Source organism: Branchiostoma lanceolatum, chromosome 7 (genome assembly GCF_035083965.1).
Source record: "Branchiostoma lanceolatum isolate klBraLanc5 chromosome 7, klBraLanc5.hap2, whole genome shotgun sequence".
NCBI classification, from domain to species: Eukaryota; Metazoa; Chordata; class Leptocardii; order Amphioxiformes; family Branchiostomatidae; genus Branchiostoma; species Branchiostoma lanceolatum.
In genome coordinates this window covers 21,080,223-21,107,602 of record NC_089728.1, presented here as the reverse complement: position 1 = coordinate 21,107,602, position 27,380 = coordinate 21,080,223, and the positions used below count along the sequence as shown (strand labels likewise).

The 27,380-nt window shown below is 39.2% G+C and overlaps 1 protein-coding gene across 22 annotated transcripts in view; it reads left to right on the top strand.

The window, feature by feature from the left end:
- LOC136438106 (protein spire homolog 1-like) overlaps window positions 1-27,380 on the top strand; it is a 75,085-nt gene that overhangs the window by 7,429 nt on the left and 40,276 nt on the right. For all 22 annotated transcript variants that reach the window (XM_066432793.1, XM_066432791.1, XM_066432788.1 and 19 more), the window contains exon 3: window positions 23,168-23,383. In XM_066432793.1, the coding sequence (XP_066288890.1) occupies window positions 23,168-23,383 (216 nt within the window). The remainder of the gene's footprint in view (window positions 1-23,167; window positions 23,384-27,380) is intronic.

The window sequence follows — 27,380 nt, the reverse complement described above, 5'->3', positions numbered from 1 at the left end:
TCTGCTTGGAGATTATGGAAGAATGTGTCCCTGAATGCGTCCAGATTTTTCCCCAAGTGAAACATTAGAATGGACTAAAAAAAGTAAAGGTAGTCCCATAGCTTTTTTGAGGCCGTAGGGGCGGTGGGTTGTTGTCCACTGTATCTTGTGCCCGGTATTGGAAGGCGGAGCCCAACCCTCTCTTTCCACCACCTTTTACCTCCCTAACCCAAGTCAGGTACCCATTTTTACACCTGGGTGGTGTGAGGAAAGTCGTGTTAAGTGTGGCTGAGTTTCCCAAGGGCACATCATCGGTGGCATGTCGGGGGATTGGAACCCAGGACCTCTGGGTTCTGGGCTAAATGCCCTAGCCGTTAGGTCAACAGGACACCACTACTAGATGTTTCCACAACTGTAGTACTGTAAATGCAAAAATGTTCACGGTGGTTTTATATTTGCGGTTTTCACGGCGACCGGTTCACCGCGAACTTAAAGCCACCGCAAAAATTTTTATCCAATACTGTAGCAGTATGTTACTATAGTGCTGCCGCGAACTTAAAACCACGGCGAACATTGCATTTTCACCTTAGCGCAAAATAAAAACCACGCAAATTTAAATGCATTTACAGTAACAGTAACCAGTGAATGATGATGATGTCAACCCTACCACCTACTCCTTCCCATCTGTGTCATTAATTTGATTTAAATGGCAAGACTTGATTGGTTGATTGGTGGATTGTCAAGATGGTTGACTTTGATAGGGAAATGCTAGGCACCACCTGTTTCCCTCTGTGGAAAGAACTGTACAGTTTCATATACAACATGCCCCAAGGCCAAACACTTGTGTTATACAATAGGTACATGTATAACAGTACTGTAAATGCTCTTTAGTTCGCTGTGATTTAATTTCACAGTAAGGAAAAAACAGAGTGTTCATAAGTTCGTGATTGCGGTAAAGTTACATACTGTACTAGACAATTGGAAACAAAAATTTTCATGGTGTTTTAACTTTGTGGAGAAGCGATCATTGCAAAAACCGTGAACACAAAACTGCCGTGAAAATGTAAGAAATTACAGTCATTGTTGGGGAGGGGGGTGTTGTCGCCAAGACACCTTATTGATGACATGCTAACTGGAGAATATCATTGTTTCTGGCTTTGATTAGATTGTGATAAATCACCTTTTAAATTGGGTGTAACAGAGCATTTACTCATAGCAGCTGTTGGAATAAGCAATGGGCCAGGAAGAATAGTTTACAAGAGAATTCAAACCAGAAATGTGTTGATGGTTAAAAAAGAAACAACTCATAAGCATACTGTTAAAACAGCTGGTATAGTGGAGAATGAAGAATTTGGAATATTGTCCATTTTGTTTGAGGTTGAATAGATACACATTAATATATAATTATTGTACTTCAGTACCAACTTCTGATTTGAATATTCATTTTTCAGATTCTAGTGGTACCATCATTGTTGATTAATATCACTTTGATTAATCCCTTAACAGGACACAATGTTTGCCCTTAATTTTGTTCAGTATTTTCCATTTGGTACCAAGAGTAGAATCAACCCCTATATATGGGGTACTCTCTGGTGGAATTTTGGTTTGATGAAATCAATTTTACGTGGAAATGAAATTGTGTCTTAACGAGCACAAATAAATTGTGTGTTATGGGCAGATCTGGAAAGGGTGGGCATGAATCAACTTATTTCTGCAAGATTAGAATATTTTTGTGGTGCATAATCAGATTATATTAGGGGGAACTTGACCTTTCTATGACTTAATTGGTAGGGAAAGTTATTATAAACTTACGTTTTCTTGGGAGTGTGTGGAAGTTTGTAAAACAATTTATTACGATAATGCAAACTGTATTTTAGTATTAGGCTACATCACCTACCTAATTAGTATATTTCATAGTGCAGTACTGTAAATGCAGATTTGTTCGTGGGGGTTTTATGTTCGTGGTTTTCATAGTGACCGTTTCACCGCGAACTTAAATTTTAAAACCACTGTGAACATTTTTGTCCAACACTGTCAGTAGTACTAGTATATGACTATAGCGCTGCTGCAAACTTAAAACCACCGCAAACACTCCATTTTCGCCTCGTCAGCGCGGAATAAAGACCATGCGAACTTAAATGCATTTACAGTATGTAAAGTTTTGGGTTTGTAAAGTTAACCTTGTGCCTGCTAATGTAGCTTTTTGGCATCAAATTTGTATAGGTTCTGGGGTTAGTTAGCAGGGAGAAGGTTAAAAACATTTTTAATTGAAAGAAGTCCGTAGAACAAAAAAGAAACAAAGTCTTGATTTTAAAACAAGGCTTTTAACATCGCTGAAAACTGTGTCTTTATCAAAATTTCTTCAACGTTGTAAAATTGTTTCATAAATCATATTATCATAATTCATATACTTGCCTTGTAAATTTGTTTAGATCAGCCAAATACCCTTTAGATGATATATTTTAAAGCTTGAACAAATCTCTACATGTAAATACCAGGTTCTCAATTCCAGTAAGGTAGTGGGGGTGCTTGGTTGATGTCTTACATATGTCACTGTCAGGGGATGGGAAGTCCTGATATAGGGCTGTGTGGAATTTTAATGATGTTTGGCACACAGTCCAGATGGCTGTTATGTGGTCTGTACCTGATGATTAGATTATTAATCTCAGCTTGATTTATGTTACAATACTAGTACTGTGATGTTGAGTATGCATTATTTTTAGAGAAGTAAAAAAAATGTCAGAGTTCCCGTTTTCTAACAAGTACCTGATAATTAGCCAGTATCTCACTGGACAGCGGTACGTTGGCGGCCTTGCTGCGACCGTAATTATCCCCATGAAAAATAGAGATATAGTTTTGAGTGTGTCTGTCTGTCTGTTTGTCTGTTTGTTTGTTTGTCTGTCTGTTTGTGTTTCCGGACTACTCTAGTAAGCATAACTCAAGAATCTCTTGATGGATTATGATGATATTTGGTATGTGGGCGGGTGTTGTCAAGCCAAACATTGATTTTGGGCCCCCTGGTATGTGACCTTGGTACTGCAGCAGAACTTCGGTTTTCATATCTTTTTACCTGGTTGGCTTTGTGTTACCCTTGACTTTACAATTTGGAAATATCATGGAAAATGTACATGTACAAGTTTGATTAAAAAGACAACAAAACATGCAAGGCGTAAAAAGTTTTTTTGTGGATGAAATTTGTTGAACGCTCTGTGTAAATTGCTTGGTTGCAGCGAGGTTGCCAACTTACCACAGGTTCTGTGAGATACATGTACCCGCTTTAGGAGGGCCTGCATGGGGGGGTCCTGACAACGCTCTACGCTAAATTCGGAGGGCCGGCTACGTAATACGCTAAATTCAGAAAGCCTCCCTACGCTCTACGCTAAATTCAGAAAAGCCTCCCTACGCTCTACGCTAAATTATGGAGTGGTCGGCAACGCTCTACGTAAAATTAAAACGGCCAATTACGCTCTACGTAAAAGGGGCATGCAGGCCCTCCTTTAGGAATATTGTGCAAGTGAGACAGGTCTAGTAAACAAGCCTTAGTTAATTACATGGTTGGAGAAGTGGTTTTACTCCAGTTGTTAATTTGAGATGATGACAGTTTGAGACTGAGATTTCTCCAGTCCCTGCATGTTTCATTGTTGTCTTAGTGTATCCTGAGGGCCTTCTATCTGTATGATTAGAGGGTTATACATATCCAGCCACTGTAAAGTATCTTGCTAACCCTGCTTGTTTTTCTAGTAGCTGGAAGCGCAAACTATTTACATGTACAGTCAAACCTATCTATAGTGGTCACTCAAGGGACTGAGTAAATTTGGCCACTATGGCCAGGTGACCACTATATAGAGGATATGGTCGACTCGAGCAATGAGTGACACAAGACATAAGTTTATACTAAGGTACTGAGTATTTTTTCACATACACACCGCACAGGTGCTTATAACATCTACAGTTCAATTTTTGTTTCCTTATTTTTGTTTCCTTATTTTTGTCGTGGCGAGTTCCCTTTGTTTTCAGCTTGGGTTCGGCTTCTACCATTATCCCTAGTATGTGGTAATCATTGGAAAAGTGGATCCGTTTATGCTTATTTCTTTCAGAAATTTAGTTCAACTTGTATCTTACATCATTATGGTTACCTTCACAGAAGGGTAACCATATTGTTTTTGCTCGTTTCCTCTTCCTCTTCTTCCTCTTCTTCCTCTTCTCCGCACAAATAGGGTCAACGACCTGAACCAGACGGCTGACACCATGGTTACTGGTAAACATCGTGGTGTTCCATTACATAATGTAGCAACACCATCTTAGTCTTCTTCTCCCCACAGATAGGGTCAACGACCTGAACCAGACGGCTCTCACCATGGTTACTGGTAAACATCGTGGTGTTTGATTACATAATGTAGCAACAAGCTTTAGAGGGGGCTGCTCACCATATATTCAATGTGTTTGAGTTAAAGAATGAACAGAGCAGTAGTTTGTAAGGCTTACAACATGTGAAGGTAACCATAATGTATTTGCTGGCAAATGTTACATGGTCTAGTAATATATCTGTTTCGATGCATTTTTAAGGTTTTAATAATGAAATTACTCTCAGGGATGCGGTATTACAAAATTGATTTACCGTATTTAACCTACATATCAGTGGTATCGTCTGAACTCTTGTGACCTTTGCTGCGACGCCATCTTGGAAAAATGCGTAAATCTCGAAAATTCTGTATTTACCCGCAGAAAACGGAAATTCCGCCCGGAAAATTACATTTTCAAGAACTTAACACATCAGATACATGAATGAGTCTTCTGTTAAAAAGCTGCGGCCGTAATTTCGCCCAGTCCGACAGATCAGAAATGACAATGTGCCGCGGAACCGAGACGAGTGTTTACAGCCACGTAAAAAATCAGAAGACACCATTTCTGGAAATACTTCGCATCAAACTACGAAATTCTTTAATGTTTTCTTTATTCAAACACATTAACGTTCTAGTTGAGCCCACGTTTTGGTGGCGCAGCGCGGAAATAAAAAGATTGTGAACCAGGTGTTGGCTGGCACGGCTCGGAGTTACGGCCGCTGATGTAAACAAAGGTACGCCGGCCACGCTGTGACCGCGGCCTGACCACGCGCAGTGACCGCTATCGGCAGTGTTGCCGTTGCGGCCGGACCGAAAATTGGCTGACCGCGACCACATTGAACAGGTGACTGCTATAGACTAATTCTTAATGCTTATGTCAATGGGAAAAATCCAAGGGACCGACTAAAAGTGACCACTATGGCCAGGTGACCGCTATGTCCAGGTGACCGCTAACACAGGTTTGACTGTATTTAGAAAAACTTAAAGGTTCGCCCCTAGGGCAATCTAATTGATAACTGTAAGCTTTTTGTTAAGCTAAATGTTTTCTGCCTTATCAAAGATAGTGATCTTGCCAATGCTCATTTTGTTTTAGACATTATTCATAGATCACATAAATGTATGATGAGTTCTGTGTAGACATTCATGAATGTTTGAACAAGCACAATAGTCAATTAGTCATCAATATGTATTTCAAGGAGCCTTTATTTGCATACCATATATCATGGAATGATAAAAACTTGCAAAATCGACTACAAATTGTAGTCTATCTTTCATATCTAATTAGAATTTAATGGTAAATCACCAACCTTAATTAGTTAGACTTAAGTAAGAGTGATCTAAAAAAACAACCATAACAATTTGGAAAGGTGTTTGTTTACTACATATATCCAACTACTAAAACATACGTTCTGTAGTCTAACCAATTAAGGGTAATGATTGTCCAGTAAATTGTCATTAAGTTACTAAGATCAGATAAAGAGTGACCAGTCATCTAAAAAAAAAACACCACCACAATGATAACAATGGGAGAAATGTTTATCTGTCTTTTTGTTTATTTTGATTTTCAGTAAGGGATGGCTGTGTTGACAAAATGTGTTGTAAAAAATCTCGAGCTCTGCTAGTTGAGAAGCCAAATAGTTGCAAATACAATGTAGAAAGAAAGAAATCTTGATACAGCTTCAAAAATATCTTTGTTTTGTTTGTTTGGTCGAAATTAATAGGTAATTAGAGTATAAACGATCCTTAGCCTTAGGTGAAATACACAAGTTTTGTACAGTACTGTAAATGCAGAAATGTTTGCAGTGGTTTTATTTTCGCAATTTTTGCGGCGACCGTTTCATTTCCAACTTAAAACCACCGCGAACATTTTTGTCTAATACTGTAGCAGTATGCGACTATAGCATTGTCGTGAAATTAAAAAAACAACGCAAACACTCCATTTTCCCCTTAGCACGAAATAAAAACCACACAAACTTAAATGCATTTACAGTAAGTGAATGCTCATAAGACCAGACTGATGTTTCTAGTCTATGACTAGCTATAGACTACTCTCTTGTAAAATGCCACACCCATCCCTGAGGAAGTCAAAAGGGTTCAACCCAAGGATGAGTATGATGACATCACCCTGCCTACTCGCACACGCAGGTTAGCGAACTGTACAAAATGACACAGACACGCCCTGATGTCTGCTGACCCTTTTTGACCCTCAAATATTTCAAGGTCTAATTTTGAGGCTTCACAATTGTAATTAGAAAAGACACTCATAAATATAGAGTCTACTCCAAGTCGACGCATGTTTAAAAAAAAAAAGATATTTGTAATTATATTCGATTTCCCGAACTAAGGATATGTTTTGAAATTGTTGTCTCCTTTCTTCATGACTTCATTGTATCTGAAGAGTTCACCGTGAAAACCGCGAACATAAAACCACTGCAAACATTTCTGCATTGACAGTATCTGAATGACTAGGAGCACGGTTTAAACATTACATTAGTCAAGCTGATGTTGCAATTGTATGGTTGTCTTGTTTAGCAAACAGTTGAAAAATACCAAATGTTGATGCTAGTGTGCGATAAGTACACAGTTGGTAAACATAATTGTTGTCTTTGCAGGCGGTGTATACAAAATGTGTGTGTCAGGCCTTTTTAAACTGTATGAGTCATATGCCTGATTCTTCTAGTGTCTTGGGTCACTACAGGTGGTTAAACTTTAACACTAGAGAGGATATGTAGTTTAATGATTATCATTATAAGGTCCTGTGTGTTTTAAGAGACACCTTGAACAATAGTTAAAGAACATAGAAATGCATCTACAAATGATTACGTTGGAAAAAAAACACTAATTATGTAGTCTGGACTGTAACTGTTGGCATAATTAATGAATATGGATATACAGTACTGTACGTCTTTAATATGGCTTTATCAGTGGAAGACTTTATCAATAATATGAAATTTAAAGATTATGCCCTTGGACCTTTATTTCTTTAGATGTCTAACAAACATATAGGGTCATTATTTTTGTATCAATACATTGTGTATATCTGAGGTTTATATAGTGCCCCCCTCCTACAATCGTTGTTGTGAGGTGATGATATTTCCAGACTCTGTAATGCACCCATGTTTTAATGTGCCTGAGAATAAATTGACACACTGAAATTTATCACAGGCATTATGTTATTTAGTGCCCCTCTCCCATAATTGTTGTTGTGTTTTTATGATATATTTCCAGACTCTGTATTAGTACTCCCGTGTTCTGATGCGCTTAAGAATAAATTGACACGCTAGAATTTATTACAGTGCATATGTAGATTCCATAACCATAAAACATTATCTTCAAAAGGAACCGGTGGTAGAATATGAGAGGTAACGCAATTTTCCTGAACGACGCTGGTAGCCAAATCCCCTGCGTTATCTCTCTCCAACAGACATGACACTGTCAAGTATTGGACTCTGGCGGGGCAATTGCAATAAATTAATCTAGCAGAGTACATCACCCTGTAATGTAGCAGGCTAGAGGAAACTCTGCTATGTTGTCTTTGTAATTGTTTTCAAGGTCATTGGTTTCTCTTTTATTTCAGAACTTACAATGTAATTATACCTGTAGATTTTTTTCTCCAGAATTTAGTAGGAGTAGGAGCTGAGTAATTATAAAGCAATTATCTCACCAAAGCTGCGGCACGTTGGCGACGTCGCTGCAGTCGAGCGCTCAGCGAATTTCTTTGATGAAAAACAAATCTTTTTAAGCTTTGTGTGTTTTGCTGTCTTTGTAGTCATACTTGTTAGTATTGCATGATATTTTCATTATACATCATGGGTTATACACAAATCCAATTTAGAACACAGCAAGGAAACCCACTTTAAGAATACTGTCAATCTTGAATCTATTTCAGTCAACCCACAATAGAATTCTATGCATTTATTGCAATGTTTCCCCTCCTAGGACAAGTTTTGTGGGCATCTTTCCAAACATTGTGACTGGCTGTTTTTAGTGAATCATGTAAGGATGATGTTGAGACATTTTGGCAAAAAACTCATCTATAGTTAAAACCAGCTGACAACGTTCAGTTACATTTAATATTGATCTTAATTTACTGGAATCAGAAATTTAACAATCTGACTCAGAATCATAAACAAAGTTCACTGCTAATACTGATAGTTGACACAGTTTAAAGAATGCCTAAATACAGTCATAGCTGCCCAGAAAGACTGATAAAATCTGGTCTGTAGACAGGTGGTCGCTTTAAACAGGATTCTTGTGTCATTGGGAAAAATTACCTTAGGGACCACCAAAAAGTGGTCACAATTTTGGCAAGGTGGTCCTTCTGCAGAGGTGGTCGCTTGTACAGGTTTGACTGTATGTACATTTCCCATTTATGCATAACCCTTAAGAGTAAGACTTTAGTACAGGATACAGCTACGGTTATCGTTAAACCACATGTTTTTATAGGCGACTCTCGGTCTAGAATCGCTAATAACCTTGATCTGCTGTTTCCATCCAAAGGGGCAATGAGGGGTCCCATAGGGTCAGTGTCTGTGTGTGGTTGGCATAAATATAAGAACAGATGGGCTATACATAGACATGGTCTGGGTGTCGGGTGTCCTTTCTGCATATGTCAGGTCAAAATTTGCATAAAGGTCAGGTGGCAGACATGATAACTTGACATCGTCATGGTTACATTACATACATATGGACAAATATGGTCACAACATTAAAGGCATTCAATTACATGTATGTACTTCAATTATCATATTAGTAAATCGATTATTACATATACTGTTATCGAAGGTATCTATTATCGATTATGAAATCGTGTATTTGCCTACCTCTGTGAAAAAAGAAGCCGTCTAAAATGTTTGGACGCCGTCTAAGAGCGTTTTAGTGCGTCGGAGCCCGTCCCAGGCCGTCTGTCCTGTCAGAAACGGCGGCGGATACGTCGCGCGCGTTCAGGCCGTCCTGCCCGTCTGTTAGTTGGACGCCGGGGCGGCCTTCCTGGCCGCTGGAAACGTCAGAAACAGCGTCTGACGGGGCTATAAAATAATTATTCACCCGGCGCTTCCGCCTGTCTCATTGCTAACGTGTGAAAAGGGCGTTCTCGGCTTCTGCACATGCGCAAATTTGAGCGGTAGTTTGGATTTGGCCGTTAACTGGTACAGACCATTTGTTCAGTCAGTGCTCGTTTTGCTGTATTTTTTGGCCCATTTCTTGGATTTCGCGCACGTTTGGAGGATGGAATTTACTTCTAAAAGCAGCTGTATCTTTCTACAACATCCGGGGTTTGGTTTTATTCCGGTAACAGAGTTTATATCGCCAAACAAGACGTCGATTGTGAGAAGAATCATGATAACAACATTATTTGCCGTGGCGGGCCCGCCGCTGCAATCTCGGTTCGAACAAGGACGTGGTTAGAAAGTCAACAAACTTCCGTCGGCAGAAAAAAGGGATAACACCAAAGAAGGTGAGTTTTATCAAGCTGGCTGAGTTTATATTAGCGGAGACTGGTAAGTGAACAAGTATTTCATGTTGATGTGTCGTTACAATGATACAAAGGCAGAGTTACCGACTGGCGAGGTCTCACGGTGCCCTCCCCACTTACGAAAGAAATGATAAAATAGGATGTTGCTATTAAATACCACGGGAAAAAAAGGCGCATAAGAATTGTAGAATACCTGTTTACAATATCTGTTGTTTTAATAAACGATGAAGATGCTGTGAAAATGTATATCTAGACAACAGAAAATGATTTCAACCCACCAACTCGCGGCACGTGCGGCAAAATCTTATCGCCCTTCCGACTCAAATTACGGGGTAGCAATTATCAAACTGAGGATCTTGTTTGGACCCCACAAAATACAAATAACATAAGGATACTGTAGAATACATATTTAGAATATCTCCTGTCTTATTTTTAGACTGATTGTGCACATTCATGAGACAATAGGGAAGATAAAAATTTGTTAAAAAGAATTTGCACCCACCCTTGATGACTTGTGCGCGCCCGTCCACGTACGTCAATCAAACTTTCAGCCTGCGCGCGCAGTCAAACTTCAAAGGCCGGATTGAATTTCACAAAGCTGCGCCGCTGTGTTAAACAATGTTTTTTAACCGCGGAGTAATGTTATAAGATATAGAGGTTGAGAAGAAATTCGTTTCATTTAGCTTCCAGTCTGAGGCCATTGGCGGCCGTGGGTGGTCTACTACGCCAGTCTGGCTGCATATTTTGTTGCCCCAATCGGCCATAAAAATCAAAACCATGTCCGGACGCCGTCAGAAACCGCGTCTCAAAACGGAGCAAGCATGCGCACAGCAGCCCGGATTAGCACCAGAAAATTGACGCCGTTTGCGCCCGTCCCTGGGACGTTTTCTACGCCGTCAACGACGCCGTCAAATGAGCCAATCTAGACGCGTCCGCGTCCGAAACGCCGTTTGCGCCCGTCCCTGGCGTCGTTCGGCGCCCGTCCCTAGCGTCCCCGGGCGGCGCCTGGAACCCGGCGGGGAGCCCGCGCGGACGCCGTCCAAGACGTCTGGGACGTTTTCTACGGCGTCAACGATGGCGTCAAATGAGCCAATCTAGACGCGTCCGGCGTTTTTTAGGCCGTTCAGACCGTCCAAGACGTGTCATCAAGAGATTTACAACCCGTCCAAGTCGGTCTGCAGTCATAATTCAGGACGCATCGAATTTCAGTGGACGCCCGTCACAGACGGCGTTCGGCCGTTTGGGACGGTTTCATTTTCACAGAGGTAAATCGGGGGTTGGAACATTTCAGACTCGGTTCCAGTAAGCTCCTTTGGTACCAGCATGCATTATTCCAAGGGGGTCTACATGGGGGGGGAAATGTATCACAAATTACATAAAATTCTTTACACTCATAACATATTACGGTAAATTAGGAACGTCCGTAAAGACTTACGGTAAACATCAACCACTCGTAGAGAACCCTTGGCGCGGTAGTATTACAAATTGCATAAAGTTGAAACGACTGATAACACCCGCCATTTTGTAGCAGACAGGTAGGAATCGCAGTAGCGTCTCCCTGCCCTTAAATGTTACATCCCAAGGAAATATTCATGAAGGTTCAGGCCATGAATTATCTGCTCTTCGACGGTACAAACAGTAACTTCAGATTCAAGGCCACTGTCAGTTGGATAGAATGCGAAGGCTACCATACTCTAATTTTATTTGTTTGTTCTCATAATTTATGAAAAGAAATGATAACCTGAAAGATAAACTTAAGGCTGTCCCTCCGTCCTTGGACAGAAACTTGCTTGTTGGGAAGGAAATGGATTTCACCCCGTCCAAAAAATCATAACTTCACGACATGAAATTGACAAAAAAATGTATTTTTGTAAGCTTAGGATGACAGATTTAAATATGAAAATTAGGAATATATGATCCCAAACAATGAGTTTGTGCTTTTGTTGCTGATGGAACTCAAGTTTTGTCCAAGCCATGCTCAACAGTCATGTACATACATGTAATTCATTAGGTTATATTCTATACACTTTATCAAATGCTGAAGTCTTGTTATCTTTTTTTTTCAACGGGTTTGTTAAATGCAAGGCCATAGTTGACCACTTGGCATTGAAAGATATTGAAGATGAAGATGATTACTGTAATTCACTTTATCTTCACGGTAGCAAAATTTCACGGTGTAAGGAAAATGGACATTTTTACGGTGACGGCAAGTGAAGGAATCATGAATAATTATAACAGGTTTTCCACGGTGATGATAAGTTCACGATACAGAGGTGACAGTGAAAACAGTGAACATCGAGTTACAGTAAAAGAAACAAGAATTACGTACAGTATTCTAGGAGATTTGGTTTTGAAGGCTTAAGCTTGCAGGTTGTAAAAGCCCCCGTCACAAATAAGAAATTCAGCTCAGCTGACGTGTTGTGGTGAGCTTCAAATGTGCATTTTCTGCGAAGTACGGGCGACGTCCTGTCGATTACGCGGGCTTCGGGCGATTTTTAGATATAAGAGTTGATCCATACAAATATTGGCCTTTTACCAGGTTAGTCGATACTGACTTCGTCCATGTCCAAGAGATGTTACCATCTCATGGGGGATTTTTAGTTTTTAGTGTTCAACGGATGTCGCCCGAGATTTTCATTGGAAAATATGGTCAACGCTCGGACGATTTTGAAATTCGGCGAGCTTCGGGCGATCTACAAAGTGAGGGAAACAGTTGTCATTGAGAGAGAGTTCCATAGTTTGGCAGTCCGTGGATCTGTATGTACGTTTGGTATTCATTGGATGAACCACACTTGACCTTGGTAAGTCAGAAGACCTCAGGGTAACGGATACATGGTCTGACTCTCAGCAGTCAAGGTCAATGTGCTCAGGCCTGAATGTAAGTAGTATCGATCGGGTGGTGTATATAGTACTTAACTAGAAGGTATCCCCTTAAGGCTTAAGATGCAGGCTTAATCTCTTTATAATGATTATACCTATTAAACCAAGACGACAATTAAAATGGAGTACGTTTTCGAGTTGGTTCTGTTATTTTATTACACTCTCTCATATCCATTGTAATATGTAGATACAGAGGCAATACCTTGGGCCTGGTTGGTGTTTTTTTTTCACAAATGTAGAATTCTATGTGATGCTATTTGAAAACCTGAGAACTGATTAAAAAACACAGGTACAAGTTTTCAGTAAAAACGTCAAGAAAGGAGCAAGAAAATTTTAACAACATTTATAAGTGTTGTTATAATTGTCTTTAGATATTGTCTCATATTTGTATTTGCACACTTAAGTCTTCAAATCAAAGTTAGATCACCAGATTTGTTAGTCCCAAGAAATAATATTCATGAAGTTTCAGGCCGTCAAATGTCTGCTGTTCTTCGACGATTCAAAGTAACGATGTTTCTAAAATGTCAAGCTTTCAAGTCAACCTTCTATTTCCATAAAGCTCTATGGATGTATAATTCACGTTGACTATACCAATAGTGGTTCTAGGAAATAGCCTGACTGCTAAATTACAACCTGTAAAACCTTGGTAATCAAATTTATGTGACCCTGGGGAGACGTAATTATTGGACAGGGAGATTAAAGCTCACAGCTCTATTGTCTGGCATCACCCGACCCTGTCTATGCATTATAGATGTAATAACGCCATGTCCGGGGGTTTATCGTCGTCCGTTTACATGTCCATTTGTCCACAAAGGCTGATGTATGAAGACATCTGCTGCTGTTGTTGGTCTATTATAATCTCCAAGCAGATGTATCGGTGGCAAGGCAAGGCCAAAGGGCCAAACAGAATCCAAAGGGCCACCGCAAATCTGCCTTCACTCAAAGTTCAAACAGGGAGGAGCATTTAATTTTCTTCTCAAAAATGTTGTTGTTGCCCCTCTATGTGGCTTTTTGGATATTGTAAATGCACAAATGTTCGCGCTGGGTTTATGTTTGCAGTTGTCGCGGCGACCATTTCACTGCGAACTCAAAACCACTCGGAACATTTTTGTCCGATGTTGTAGGAGTATGTGACTATAGTGCTGCGGTGAACTTAAAATGCCGCGAACACTCCATTTTTGGAAATAAAAACCATGCAAACTTAATACAGTACTGCCTAGCCTGGATGCCAGACCCCCAAACTCTGAAACACTATAGATATTTCAGAGTTTGGGGGTCTGGCATCCAGGCTAAGTACTGCCTTGCCTCTGATAGATCTGCTTGGAAATTAGGTCTATTTAATAGATGTGGTAGCAGCTCTCTGACCTGTGTGTGTGGTCATTCTCTCTTAATTTATTCTGCGAATTTCCTCTGATTGTTTGTTGTGAAAGCCGGCATCACATAGCAGGAAAAGTGCTCACCCAACATGTCTACAAGCTGTAAAGAGAGGTTTTTGGTGCCAATACGGTCGTTGTCTTATCGTTCAGGATGCTTTCTGCGTTTTGGCGATTTTAAAATTCTGCAACCTTTTGGCAACCAACAAATTTGGCTGAACCTGCAGAAGAAATATAATTACTGATTAGTTAACAGAAAATGATATTCAAAATTGCCAAACCTTTTTTCATATTGTCAGTACAGTGGTTCCAGTCTTTTCACTAGAATGATTTTGATGGCTTTTTTTTATTGTCACTGCAACATACAGTATGATATTAAAAGTTAATTAAATTTACATGCAAACTACCAGATCTCGTAATGCTGTAATACCGGTATGTCAGACTTCCGAGATTGAATTAGGCTGCTTATAATTATGGTCTGGATAGTAATATTTGCTGCTCTTCTTTTTCTTCTGTTAAGAAATCATAGAAATCAGAATTTTTAGAGCTTCCCCTCGAAAACTAGCTACTCTCACCTCTCAAATAAACGTACCGGTACGTTTATTTTTTTTCGCCTTAACATCCGCCCGGTACTTTCTTATTTTAGACGGTACGTTTATTATTTTTTCAAAAGTTTGGATTTTGCTAACCAGAAATCCCTCTAAAATCGAAATTTTAGGTTTTTCTGCTCATATTTCCCCGGTATTTTTGCTAGTAATTCGCTATTTTTCGGCCTAGCGGCGTTGATTTCCCCACCGCTATCTATCACCGGCGCGGCGGCAGCCTTTGTGAAATCCTTGCAGCACTCGTAACATATTGGTCGATCTCGCTATGACGTTACAAAGTTAACGTTGTTATCAGGGGAAAATAAGACGCAACACTGACATTTCAAAATACAATTTTCATGTAAATAACTTTGACAGTCTCTGTTTACATCGTAAACCAAACTTGCGGCACGCTGATTAAAAAACGTGTCGAGTAGTAGACTTGCACAGGGAAGAATTCGATGACCGCTATCGGCAGCAAGGCGGAAGAATAATTCGTTCACAGAAGATACATTACACGTAAAAACAACAATTATAACTTAATTTTCCCTTGTGAAATGTGTTTTGAGACCGCAAAATCTAAGAACGGCACAAAACGAGCAGTTAAGAACAGCATGTTTTGCCATCGAAACATGGCGCCACCATCAGGCGTGGTGACAGTAAAACTAGCAGCATATTGCATAGTGCAGATTACGATCTTTCAAATGATACCGTAAACGCGTGGAAAATGTTATATTTTGTGGCAACGATAGAAACAGAATTCTATCTATATTTTAGGAGGGTTTGTATTTTAGAATAACCGTAAGATTTTCCAAATTTTGCGGTAAAGGGCCGTTTCTATTGTCAACATGTAATCGGTAATTTCTTCGTATGTGCGGCCTGAGATGCTGTGCTACTTTTACAGTCGAGCTCTGTTCAATATTGTGGGCTTAACCGCGGGAACTCGAAATCCGAGCGTCTCACAAAAACTTTGTTCTCGACACTATGGAGCAAAAGTTTATAATATGGACATTGCCCTTTTTTTGGTGTTCATATTTGGGGGGGGGGTAATGTCTTTAGAAAATATGATTAGGAACAATTTAGCTATCTGATAATTTTGATTATATGTCAGTAATGATAAAAGATAATGAAATTCATGTACAACAATTTTCCTTGATCACTTGCTGCAAGTTCCAAGTAGAAAATACATAATATTATACACTGTATCATGAACATTTTCACTTGTTGAATTTGAAGCACCGTGGCCCCCGGTTAGGGGTCATAGCGGGGAACCTATGCCCAAATTTTCAACATAACTATTTTATTTTATCGAAGTGGCAAGCAGATCATCATCATTTGAACAAGCGTACAGTTATTCTGTTCAATATCCATATACTTAATAGGTATGGTCCTCAGGCATAATTGTATGATGCAACCTACCTGCTTATTATCTTATTTCCCTCGGACAGTCGTGTGGACACAGTTTACCTCGATCGTCAATTTTGAAATTTTCCGGGGGGTACTTTTATTTCAGGGGGTACTTATATTAGATTTTGAAGATTTTTCCGGGGGGTACTTATATTCCAGGGGGTACTTCTATTTGAGAGGTGAGAGTAGACTGGTTTCCAAATAGATTGTATGATCCATTCTGCTATTAAATGTTTTTATCTATTACATCTTTGATACAATTCCATATGGCCTACATTTGGCTATGATGTCTATTTCAGCCAGACTTGGATTGGTGGTTGTTACTTTTTATGTGTCACACCACATAAACTACTGGATGGCTATAAAGTCACATACGCACAACCTTTTATTAGGACACTAGCTGCCATCTGTGTATAAAACCTGTTGGTTACTTACAATTACAAAAGACTGAAATGAAGATTTAGTGCTAAATCTTGTTACATCTTGGATGATTTGTTTCTGTAAATCACTTTAATATAGCGGCAGGAAAATATAACGGTTGGGGGAAAATGGAGTACGTCACGGCACTGAATTCTAACGGTGGGAACAAACATCACTGTCTCAAATAATATTTTTGATGATGAAATTTTAGCTGTTGACTAGTGACCGTTAACTCAGCTGAAATTAAGTTACAGTTAACAAATCAAGAATTACAGAAACAACTGTCTAGATATACAAAATGTAAATGTACATATATTAGTATTTTTCCAACTTGTTATTTAGGTCACCAGGGCCTGACCTGTCTATGACCTCTTTGTCTATTTCCTACGGACCTGAATGATTGGTCGTTGTTCTTTTTGTTTATGTCAAGGACGATATAATTTCTTAACCCTTCTCTTTGCTGAAGTAGACTTTTGGCCTCACATTTGTATTTGGCAATAGGGTTAGGCAGCAGGGAGAAGGTTAAGAAAATATGTGAACATTGAAATCTGTTGGCAAGTTAATTTTTTAGTTATTTTAGGGTTTTAGTTATATGCAGCAAATGTGATTATGCTTTTGTCTATTGGAGAGATGTGTCTTGTTTTTAACCTTTTGCACACTGAAGTAGATGTTTGGCTCCCCATTCTCTTTCAGTTACAGAGTTAGGCAGCAGGGAGAAGGTTAAAGATACATCAGATTCTCTTTAGATACTACTAACCATTTGCTACATATACTAAGATATAGGATGTATGCTTATGAGTTACTGTATCTCTACATTATACAGAACTGGTCTGTGAAACCTTTTGCCGCTGAATAGGTCTGCAATCCGATATGATTATTACTAATAATCTATTTTTATTATACCCCTGTGACATGTGTTTGGGTCATATCACTGTTCTTAATGGCGAAGCCTCCAAATTTTTTGATAAAGCCTGCCTGAGGCCTCCTAATTATAATTTTATGAGGATTCATCACAAATCATATTTTGAGGTTCTACAATAAATTGGGTAGCTCTGAAAATTTTAGGAGCTCCATGACCATCTGTGATTATGTTGATTTATGACACTGGGTGCCGGGATTTAACTATAGGATGTCCAAGAGGCCATGTACATTAATTTTATACTTTAAATTATAATGGTTTTCTGTATCCTCACATTCTGTGAAAGAAAATCTAAGGCACTAACTTATTAAAGGTCACTTAAAGGCCACACTAATCTATTTCCTTGGTTCACAGGCATTTTATTTTCAAGGTGAAAATATATCAACAGGACATAAAAGTATGTTAAACTTGAATATGACTGTATTCACTAAGTCTTTATAAAACCGAATATACGTAAACCTACTCCTCAGGCTTTGTTTTCATGACACGTACCGTAAAATCCCTATTTACGTATGCGCTCCTCCTAACGTACGCACCCCTAATTTGGGGACGATTGTGGGCCTGACTCAGTGAGTTGAAACATTCAGGGGAAAAACCCTCCTAACGTACGAACCCCCTCTCCAGCATTTCGGTGGATAGTTAAGAGGTTGACATGAATGATCATCCTTCCGATGATGACATTGTTTACCGACTTAAACGGTTACTGAGAAAATGTTTCTGGGTAGAAAATATCAAACAAACAATTTGAATATAATGTATCATTTATTCTTTGTTACTGACTGATTGTGTGGTAGCATTCCACACTTCATTTGCATGAAGATGTACCGTACTCTCTTGCTGATAATGCGATTTTTCCGAGGAAGAACCCCTCCTAACGTACGCACCCTGATTTTGGCGTCAGCCTGGAGCACCTGCTTGCAACTTGAAAAGTTTAAAAAGTGGGTGTACACGTAAATAGGGATTTTACGGTATGTCAGCCCTCAGAATACTGCCAATAACGTTGGCAAAAAAAGATGTTTTGATCACACGTTTCTGAAAAAAAAAATGATGCTCTGATAAAATGATTCTGAAATTCTGTACATGCAAGATTTTTAGTTTCCCTCCTCTAAGTCTTCCACAAAGGTCTTTTAAAGAAATATGTCAGAGTGGCATTATCAATGAGTGGATAAAATTTGACTATATTGATTTTGAAAGTAATTTGCACCAGTCTATAGACGCGTTATGTTCTTATCATGTCCTTAATGTATCGTCAATGGACCGACTGCCCTAGATGTGAACTGGGCTGTGTCACCGATACCCACCTCTTTATTTATACTCCACTATCCCCAAAGGTGACTCGGCCTTTAAGTATGCTGATCAATGAGGGATGATCTAGAAAAAATGAGAAAAAAATGGAACATGAACCTAAAAGAGAGCAAAATTGCAATGTCATTTATGATGTTGAACAAGAAAGTTTGAAATAAATGGCAAGGGACAAAGAAATATTTGCTAACCTCAACCAAACAAAACACTTCACAACAAGACCATAGCATGTCCAGGTCAAAAGATAGAAAAAATCAAGTTCTGCTGCAGTACCAAGGTCACATACCAGGGGGCCCAAAATCGACCTTGAATTTTGGCTTTACAACACCCGCCCACATACCAAATATCGTAATCCATCCGGAGGTTCCTGAGTTATGCTGACTACAATAGTCCAGAAACACACACAGACAGACGCACAGACACGCCCAAAACACTATCTCCATTTTTCATGGAGATAGCAATGTTGCCCTGTCTAGTCTTCTTTGTCTGTCTCCAGTCTTTGTAACCAACCTGTAAACATTGTTTGATCAGCTAGTATAACACAGATAATGCACTTAAGGTATCACATTTTGCTGACATGGCTTTGTAGGATTTGCTAAAGTAGCAAATTCTCCACAGGTTGGTCACAGAGCCACACCAAGCAGTCACTTAAGTCCATGCAAATTTAATTTTGGTTCTTGGATTCCTTTTAGGGGTGGATACTGGTTCGCAAGACCTGATTCGGACCTTTATAACATCCAAGAACCGAGTCAAAAAAACCTGATAGCCAAAAAAAAACTGAACAAAGTGCAAATATATTTTTCTATTTTGTTTGATAAAAGCGTTTTGAGTCTTCCCTCTGACAAAAAAGGCATTTGAAATAAGTGCAACATTCAAATATCAAATACTGGTTTATTTTGAAAGTCTTCTCACCAAGAAAATTTTATAGTTGTGCATGTCAGTATTATTCTCTATGCTTAATATTAGTCTAATAAAACAAAACATCAACTGGACAGGATCAGGTTCAGGTCAGGACCTGAACCTAAATCTCTGGACCTAAACTTGGACTTGGACCTTATTAAGCCAAACTGGTATCCACCCCTAATTCATTTTTATCTGATCAGTAAAAAATACATGTATATTAGAATAAATCAACCTCAAAGTTCTTTTATATACATGTATTGTAGAATACAACACGGTATATTCTGTATCACACAAGGTACTGGCGGCCCTATGGTCGAATTATTTATGCCATTTATTTACCCACCCTAAAAACACACATTTTGAATGCAAAATGTGTCAGAAGTTGAGAGAGTTTTGTGTCCTGGAAAAAAAAATTGTAACAACATTAATTCCAACATACGAATCTGGTTTTTGAATATTTGACAGCGGCACAACCGGCAAAGTTAGAGTGAGTTGGAATCGTTCGAATCGAGCTAAGGAACTGACCGGTCTGAACACCCATATCGAAAATTATCAATGGCCTGGGTATGATATAAGATATGTTACATACTCCAACAATGAACAATAAAAGCGAAGTTCACATTTTAGAAAATGATGTGGGGCCAGTTTCATCTGCTATACTTTTGAATACCAGTCCTGAAGAGTTTCAAAAGCTGCTGTTGTCCACACCTGTGTTTCCTTGATTGGACGGCCCTGACCAATTTTTGTACACTAGGTCAACCCTATGATCACATCACACCTGGGAAACCTATCATACATGCATACCCAACTGCCCTTCGGCTATGTTTGCATTTTACCTAAATACGCCTTGCCAAGAAATCTCAGCTGCTGGCATGATCCCAGATGTTGTTGTAGGTAATCCCATAATCGTGTTTATCCCATCTCTACTGTTAGAACCATTGTTTAAGGCATACATGTAGCTGTAAGCTGTAGACTGGTGAGACAGCATTCCTATCGAGTTACACACCTCGAACATAGAGATGGAAGATATGGTGGAAGGTGCACACCTGTATTCTGCCAGGAGCTTTGTAGCTGTTGTCAATTCATTATTTTTCCAGGTGACCTGATTTCACAGTAGAAGGCGGAAGGAGGTGTAAGTCACTGTTTGAACTCCGCGGTTGAAACAACTCTGTTGTATACAATTGTAGCAACTGTTACTAAGCCTTCAAGTTGGTAACAGTAATACAATGGAAATGTATATTCGGGGTGTCATAATTTTGCATTGAAGAGGTCACTGCGAAAACTTCAAAAATAAAAGCACTATAATGTTTTGAGATTAACAAAATGTTGTGTTACCTTTCTGTAACGGTTCTCCTTTTAGGGATTCATGTAATAGCTTTTATGATATTTTATAACATTTGGTAGTTGACAAGGCTACATGTAGCTTTAGAGCTTTGTATTGGGAAATATTGCTGCAGCTATTATAACTTAAGAGAAATTAGATAATAATATCATAATTATCTTAAAGTCGTATGTAATACCATTAGGCATATATTCTTGATTTACAAATGACATTTCATACAACAAACCTTAAAGATGTGTAATGTTTATTTTCAATTTTTAAAACTTCATAAAACATTGTCCACAAATTTACATTTTTGTTATTTATATATCTTTCATCTGCTCCTTTGAACTAAAGACAGAATGTCTGCCGAACAAAGGACTTAGATTATTCACTCTTTCAAGACGTTACCATTTCCTCAAGTAAGAGTACTAAATCTTCATCTATTCCTAATAAAATGTCATCGCTACTCGAGACCGTGGACTCTCTCTAACCGATAAGAATGACCCAGATTTTACAATGACTGGTTCCATTCCTGATGTCATTTATAACTCGGACAGTAAAAGCAGGGACACAGAGTTTACTGTCATTACTGTCCATAAAATATACTGGTACTTTTACATCCTTAGGGAAGGCTGGTTAGATGGGCGTGGCTCTCTAATTAATCAAATTAGTGTTAGGGTGAGGGCGTTTAGAAAGCAGCCTGGTCTTGAGGGTGTGACAGCATTTATTTTACAGGTATGATGAAATAGATAGTTCTTGTCTGTAATATGAAATGTTCGAAATGTAGACAAATTTCTAGTGCTGTTTTGTTTGGCACTAGTATTTTACGGTAGGTTGTGTAGGGTCCTGAGTACAATTGTATTTGCTGTCAGGTTTTGGTATACTGTAATTCTTGATTTGTTAACTGTAAGTTAATTTTAGCTGATTTAACGGTCACTAGTCAACAGCTAGAATTTAATCATCGCAAATGTTTGATCACTTAATATTTGAGACGGAAAACAGTATCTTCTCACTGTTGAAATTAAGTGCCGTGACCTACTCCATTTCCTCCAGCTGCTGTATTTTCCTGCCGCTATATTAAAGTGATTTACAGTACTTGAGTGTGTCCTTTTGAATGTAAAATGATCCTATATGATTGTCATATTCCTAAAGCTACATCAATTTCCTTGGCGCTTGCATTTGCCATCTTCTTTTTATCTTGCAACACAATTACAACAGTTACTGTTACAGTAAAATGTGTTATGAGAGTAGAGGCTTTTTTTCTGTAAATGTCCATGATACCCTGGGGACTTAACAAGCAATAAGTACAGATATCATGTTAAGGAATTGAAAGATGGTGCCTGATTGTCTATATGTATCCAGCTTTGACATTCTCTTTCAATTTGTTTATGTTAACCATTTGATGGAAAATGCTAAAGGAGTGTTGTTGCCTTTTCCTCAAAGATCTAGAGTCAGTCGTCAAATTCTTGTTCAACATGTCAACATATTTCTCTGTTCATTTTATAATACATGTTTCGCTATGGATTATTACATACTTAGCAGTATTTGTATGTCTTCTGATGTTATACAGTAACTGTTATGGATTTTATGATTTTCTATGATTTAACTGAAAGAGCTCATCTTGTAGTGCTAGACTGTTGACTATTCTATGCAAGGCTGTCTCCAGCTTTAATTTTTTCCCCGTCCCACTGATTGTTTGTGAGCCTATTGTGTTGATTTTCGTTGTCAAATCTGTCATTTTAAGCTCTCACAAATGCATTTTCATCTATTTCATGATATGAAGTTCAAATATCTTTTCGACAGAGGTTTTTTTTTTGTTTATCCCAACAAGCAAATTTCTCTGTCCTGGGATGGGTCCTAGATACAGCCCTGATTCTAATTGTTTGTTAAAGTCCTCCCATACCTACGTGTACATGTATTGGGCGGCGCCCACCCCCGTTTCATAGCCCTGGCCACACTGTGGTGCAATCACTGCAGCAGGGGGCTAGTCCACTGGCAGTGGAGTGTGTTTAACTTTCATACTGTTTCAAAAGTATGTACCATTTTTCTAAACTCTTTGGTATGACTCAATGCGCCTCTTATCCAGACGTGCCCTACCCGGGCGCAAACTCGGGCCGTTTGGCTGCTCATAATTTGAACCAGATGTGGTAAGTGACAGAAGCGCAGACCACTACACCACATAGTACAGGGACGTGCCGATTCTAATTGTACATATTGTGGCACTGTTGCTTACTTCATATCTCTTTCTCTCTCTCCACAGCTTGTATATTCTCTAGGACTTGTAGTGTACAGAGCGTTAGACTATGGACTGAGTGAGTCAGAAGAGCGGGAACTGAGCCACCCCCTGGAGGACTTGATAGACAGGATGACAAGTAACGACAACGACGACAGCCAGAACCATGATGAAGGGATAGAAGACTCCGACGAGGAAATCACGTCAGAAGACACAGTAAAAACATTAGAACGAGTTGTAAAGGTTTGTTTGTTCGTTTGTTTGTTATATTTAGATCCCCATTAGTGTATTCACAATCCTACACTATTCTTCCTGAAGTCCGTCTAGATATTAACTACAAGAACAAAACTTACACAATTGATAAATAGTAAATCAAGCAAAATCAAATATAATAAACTCAAATGAAGCGCAAGAGGTCAGGGGTCAACTGAAATAATGGAAGCATGATTTGGATATTGTGTGCACAAAACAGAAGTAATAGTAATTGACAAGATATGAATAACTGAGCATAAACATATAGTATTAAACTCGTCATATGTCCAATTTTCAAACTTTGCTTTCTGTTCTCCAGAATACAGGATTTCCATCTTCAGCAAAACATAGTTGAATGTTTCACCTGAAATAACACAGTGACTGTAACCTTAAGCTGAAAAAGATTCATATGACAGCTTAGTGACTGGTACAGTTGCTAAGCGACGTTAATGATCTGAGTCCCAGCAAACAAGGATGGCCTGCTGTGAGTCATGTACCAGGAGGTGATGGGCAGTTAGGAGGAAGCTTTCCAAGTAACTCCGAGGATAGTTGAGAAAAGAAGGGTCAGGAGATGACTCAGAGAATGGTCATGCCCCCTGATGAGGGGAGGAGTATATTAGCTGGAAGAGCATGAGTGTAGCTGCACCACTCCACTCAGACCAAGGCAGCAGTAGGGTAGCGAGTTCAGAGAAAGTCTACTATGCTGCAGGGCGAGGAGTGAGCACAAAGCCCCCCATTTCACAAGATAAGCAAACCAAAGAGAGATGGAAATTGGTAGCATTGAAGACCTTGTGCCTTGCCCCCATATTTCTGCCACAAAGAACAGTGTGTTGTGTGTTTCTTGTGTCTCTATGATTCTTATTAGTAAGGGGTAGGTGAAGCTGGGCGAACGATAATTAATATCCAATTGTTATGGTTCAAAACCATAGGCTACACTATTTTCATTTTCTTGGCTCCTGGACATTTTTAGCAAGAAAAGAAGTACAACCTAGAAATAAAGGGCTTCATGAGAGGAAAATTTGAATTTGACTATATTCACTCCTTGAAACTGCATATACATGTATGTATCAAGGTACAAGATTTTCCAGGCTCTGTTTTGATGATTTAGCATTATTTTTTTCAGAATTCAAGAACTAACAAGTCAGATTAGTATGGTTTTATCCAGTAACAAATGGAATAATGTACATGTAAGTTTTTATATGATAAAATGATGAAATCCATCAGAAGGCACTGGCACAACTGCAGTTTCAGCACTATAGACATAACCAGTATTTTGTATACCTCAAAACATTCTTTGCAAAAGCTGCAACCTTCATCTGTCAAGCAATATCATAAATTTAATGTAGTACTACATGTCTAATAAAATTGCGCGTGCATAGATACCTTATTGCTATAATGACTTACAGTTACATTTTACAACTGTTACAGTCCCTCTAAATATGCCAAAAATAGTTACTCAAGCAACTGGATAAAATTTTGAAAAAGTCAGACATTTTAGACAGTATCCGCTATCTTTCGTCAGTGACTAAGGTAAGATCTGGCAGAAGCAGGTTTTATACCAAAAACTCTCTGAATATTCTCTCTAAATGTTGTCTTTCCAAGTGTTGTATCTACCGCTTGTCGCATCAATGGAATGCTAGACCACACCACACGATAGTTATTGAATGAACTTAATGTATTTCTTTTATTTCTATATTTTGTCTGTGTATCTTTTGCATCAAATGTGTGATTTTTCATTCTCTTTTGTGTATTGATGCACTACATGTACATGTATAGGACCACAGGAAGAATAGCATGCAGAAATTTCTAGCAAATTGTAGATGAAAATAAAGTCAAAACATCAATACTTATAACTACACCAGTATAATTGGCATTAAAGAACTACCATACAGGATTATTTTTGACAGCATGCATGCACAGTTGATGCGTCACTACCCTTCCAACATGACAGCCAATGGCAGCTCAGGCAGATATCTCACTGGACTGCTTCACATTGGTGACCTCGCTGCGTCCTAAATCGGACTTGTCTTACCCTTGACTTTGGAAAATCATGCTAATTGCACATTAGAGTACATGCATATTACTGTAAATGCATTTAAGTTTGTAGTTTTTATTTCGCGCTTAGGCGAAAATGGAGTATTCGCTGCGGTTTTATGTTCGCGGCAGCGCTATAGTCACATACGGCTACACGTATTGTACAAAAATGTTTGGGGTGGTTTTAAGTTTGAGGTGAAACAGTCGCCGCAAAAACCGCAAACATAAAACTACCACGAACATTTCTGCATTTACAGTATAACTATAAGACTGAAAAAACAAAAATAAACACACAAAGCATAAAAAAAGATGTTTTTCATCGATGAAATTTGTCAAGCACTCTGTCAAATCGCAAGGTCGCCAATGTGCGGCACGTCCAGTGAGATTCCCGCTGTAATCTGCCCCTACCCATGGGGCCCTCTGCCCAGACATAGGAGGCTGGAAAACTGCCAGCTCATTCCCCAGTAGGAAAGCACTGCTTGTAATTTGTCTGGGAAGCAGCGGCGGTGGTGTCAGGCCAATCCCCGGATGATGTAGCACTCTAGATGTTAGATTGGAAGGTTTCCCTGTAATCCTGCTGGGCTGTCGAGCCAACGTGTCTCATTTTATGGTCGAATGTTTGAATCTTAAGTGTAGTTTTAACATTTCCAGTGGAAAAACTTTACAATGATGAAAGTTGATTTCACTATTCAGAAGCCGACGTATATTTTTTTTCCTTAGGATGCTTTGAAAGATATGTGTACAGTCAAACCTGTCTATAGCGGTCACTCAAGGGACTGGCCAATATCGACCGTTATGGACAGGTGGCCGCTCTATAGAAATGGTTGATTGACCACGAGCAATAAGTGGCACATGTTTTCTGTACCCACTGAGAAACATTTATTCACATACATGTACAGTGTACAGTCAAACTTGGTCTACCGACCACTTCCACAAGACGACGATCGGCTCAAGATGACTCAAGTTCTGCTTTCGGTCGGTCTCGATTTTTCCACATGCATATAATTTTGTCCCAAGTCGATCCATCGATCCGCCCCAAATCCGAAGCAGTCATGCGACCAAAATGTTGCCGAAGACAACCGTGTCATTTTCAATTGCGCGGCGACATCATTTATCTGCAGAAAATTGCGGATTATCACGGTAAAATCAGCCTGTTTAAAGTGACTGTTTGGGTTGGATTCCCGTGACGGGAGAAATTACAAGATGGCACCTGTGAGGTCATTGGAATAGTCTACTGTAATGTAGGTGCAGCTACAATGTGTGGGGTATGATTTTACTCTACATTGAATAGTACAAAATGTAAACTTATTTCGTCAAAATAGTTCTTTAAATAAAGAAAACAGATTTACAAAGAATGGATGACTTTATAACCATTTTAGAGGATAAAAGGCGTGTCTGTATTTTTTAAAACAAACTGCTCGCCCATGCTACTGCTAGTGAAGTAACCCAAGTAAACAAAGCGTCCGGCCCGCTAGGATCGTGCGCAAGAGCCTGCTTGTCTGCAAATTTCTGGCGTCTTAGTGGTTTTGGAAATTCAAAACCCACACCAGGAGCAAAATAAAACCATACACAACATTTTCATGGATAACACTGCTATAAAAAAAGTATAATGACGATATTTATCCACCGAGATTTGAAAGACGGTTCCCGAATCTTGCCGGGCGACCATGCGCCGTGACCGTTATCGGCAGTGTTTCTAGACCCACGGGACTGAAAACCATGTGGCCGCGACCGCGTTGGACAGTGACCGCTATAGACGAATTCTTAATGCTTATGTCAATGGGAAAAATTCAAGGGACCGACAAAAAGTGACCACTATGGGCAGGTGGCCGCTATGCAAAGGTGACCGCTAATACAGGTTTGACTGTATATACAAAATGGCATATGGCATCTGATTTGTTGCTAATATGTTTTGTGGAAATTTTTTCAAGAGAAATTATCCAAGTATTTCCAG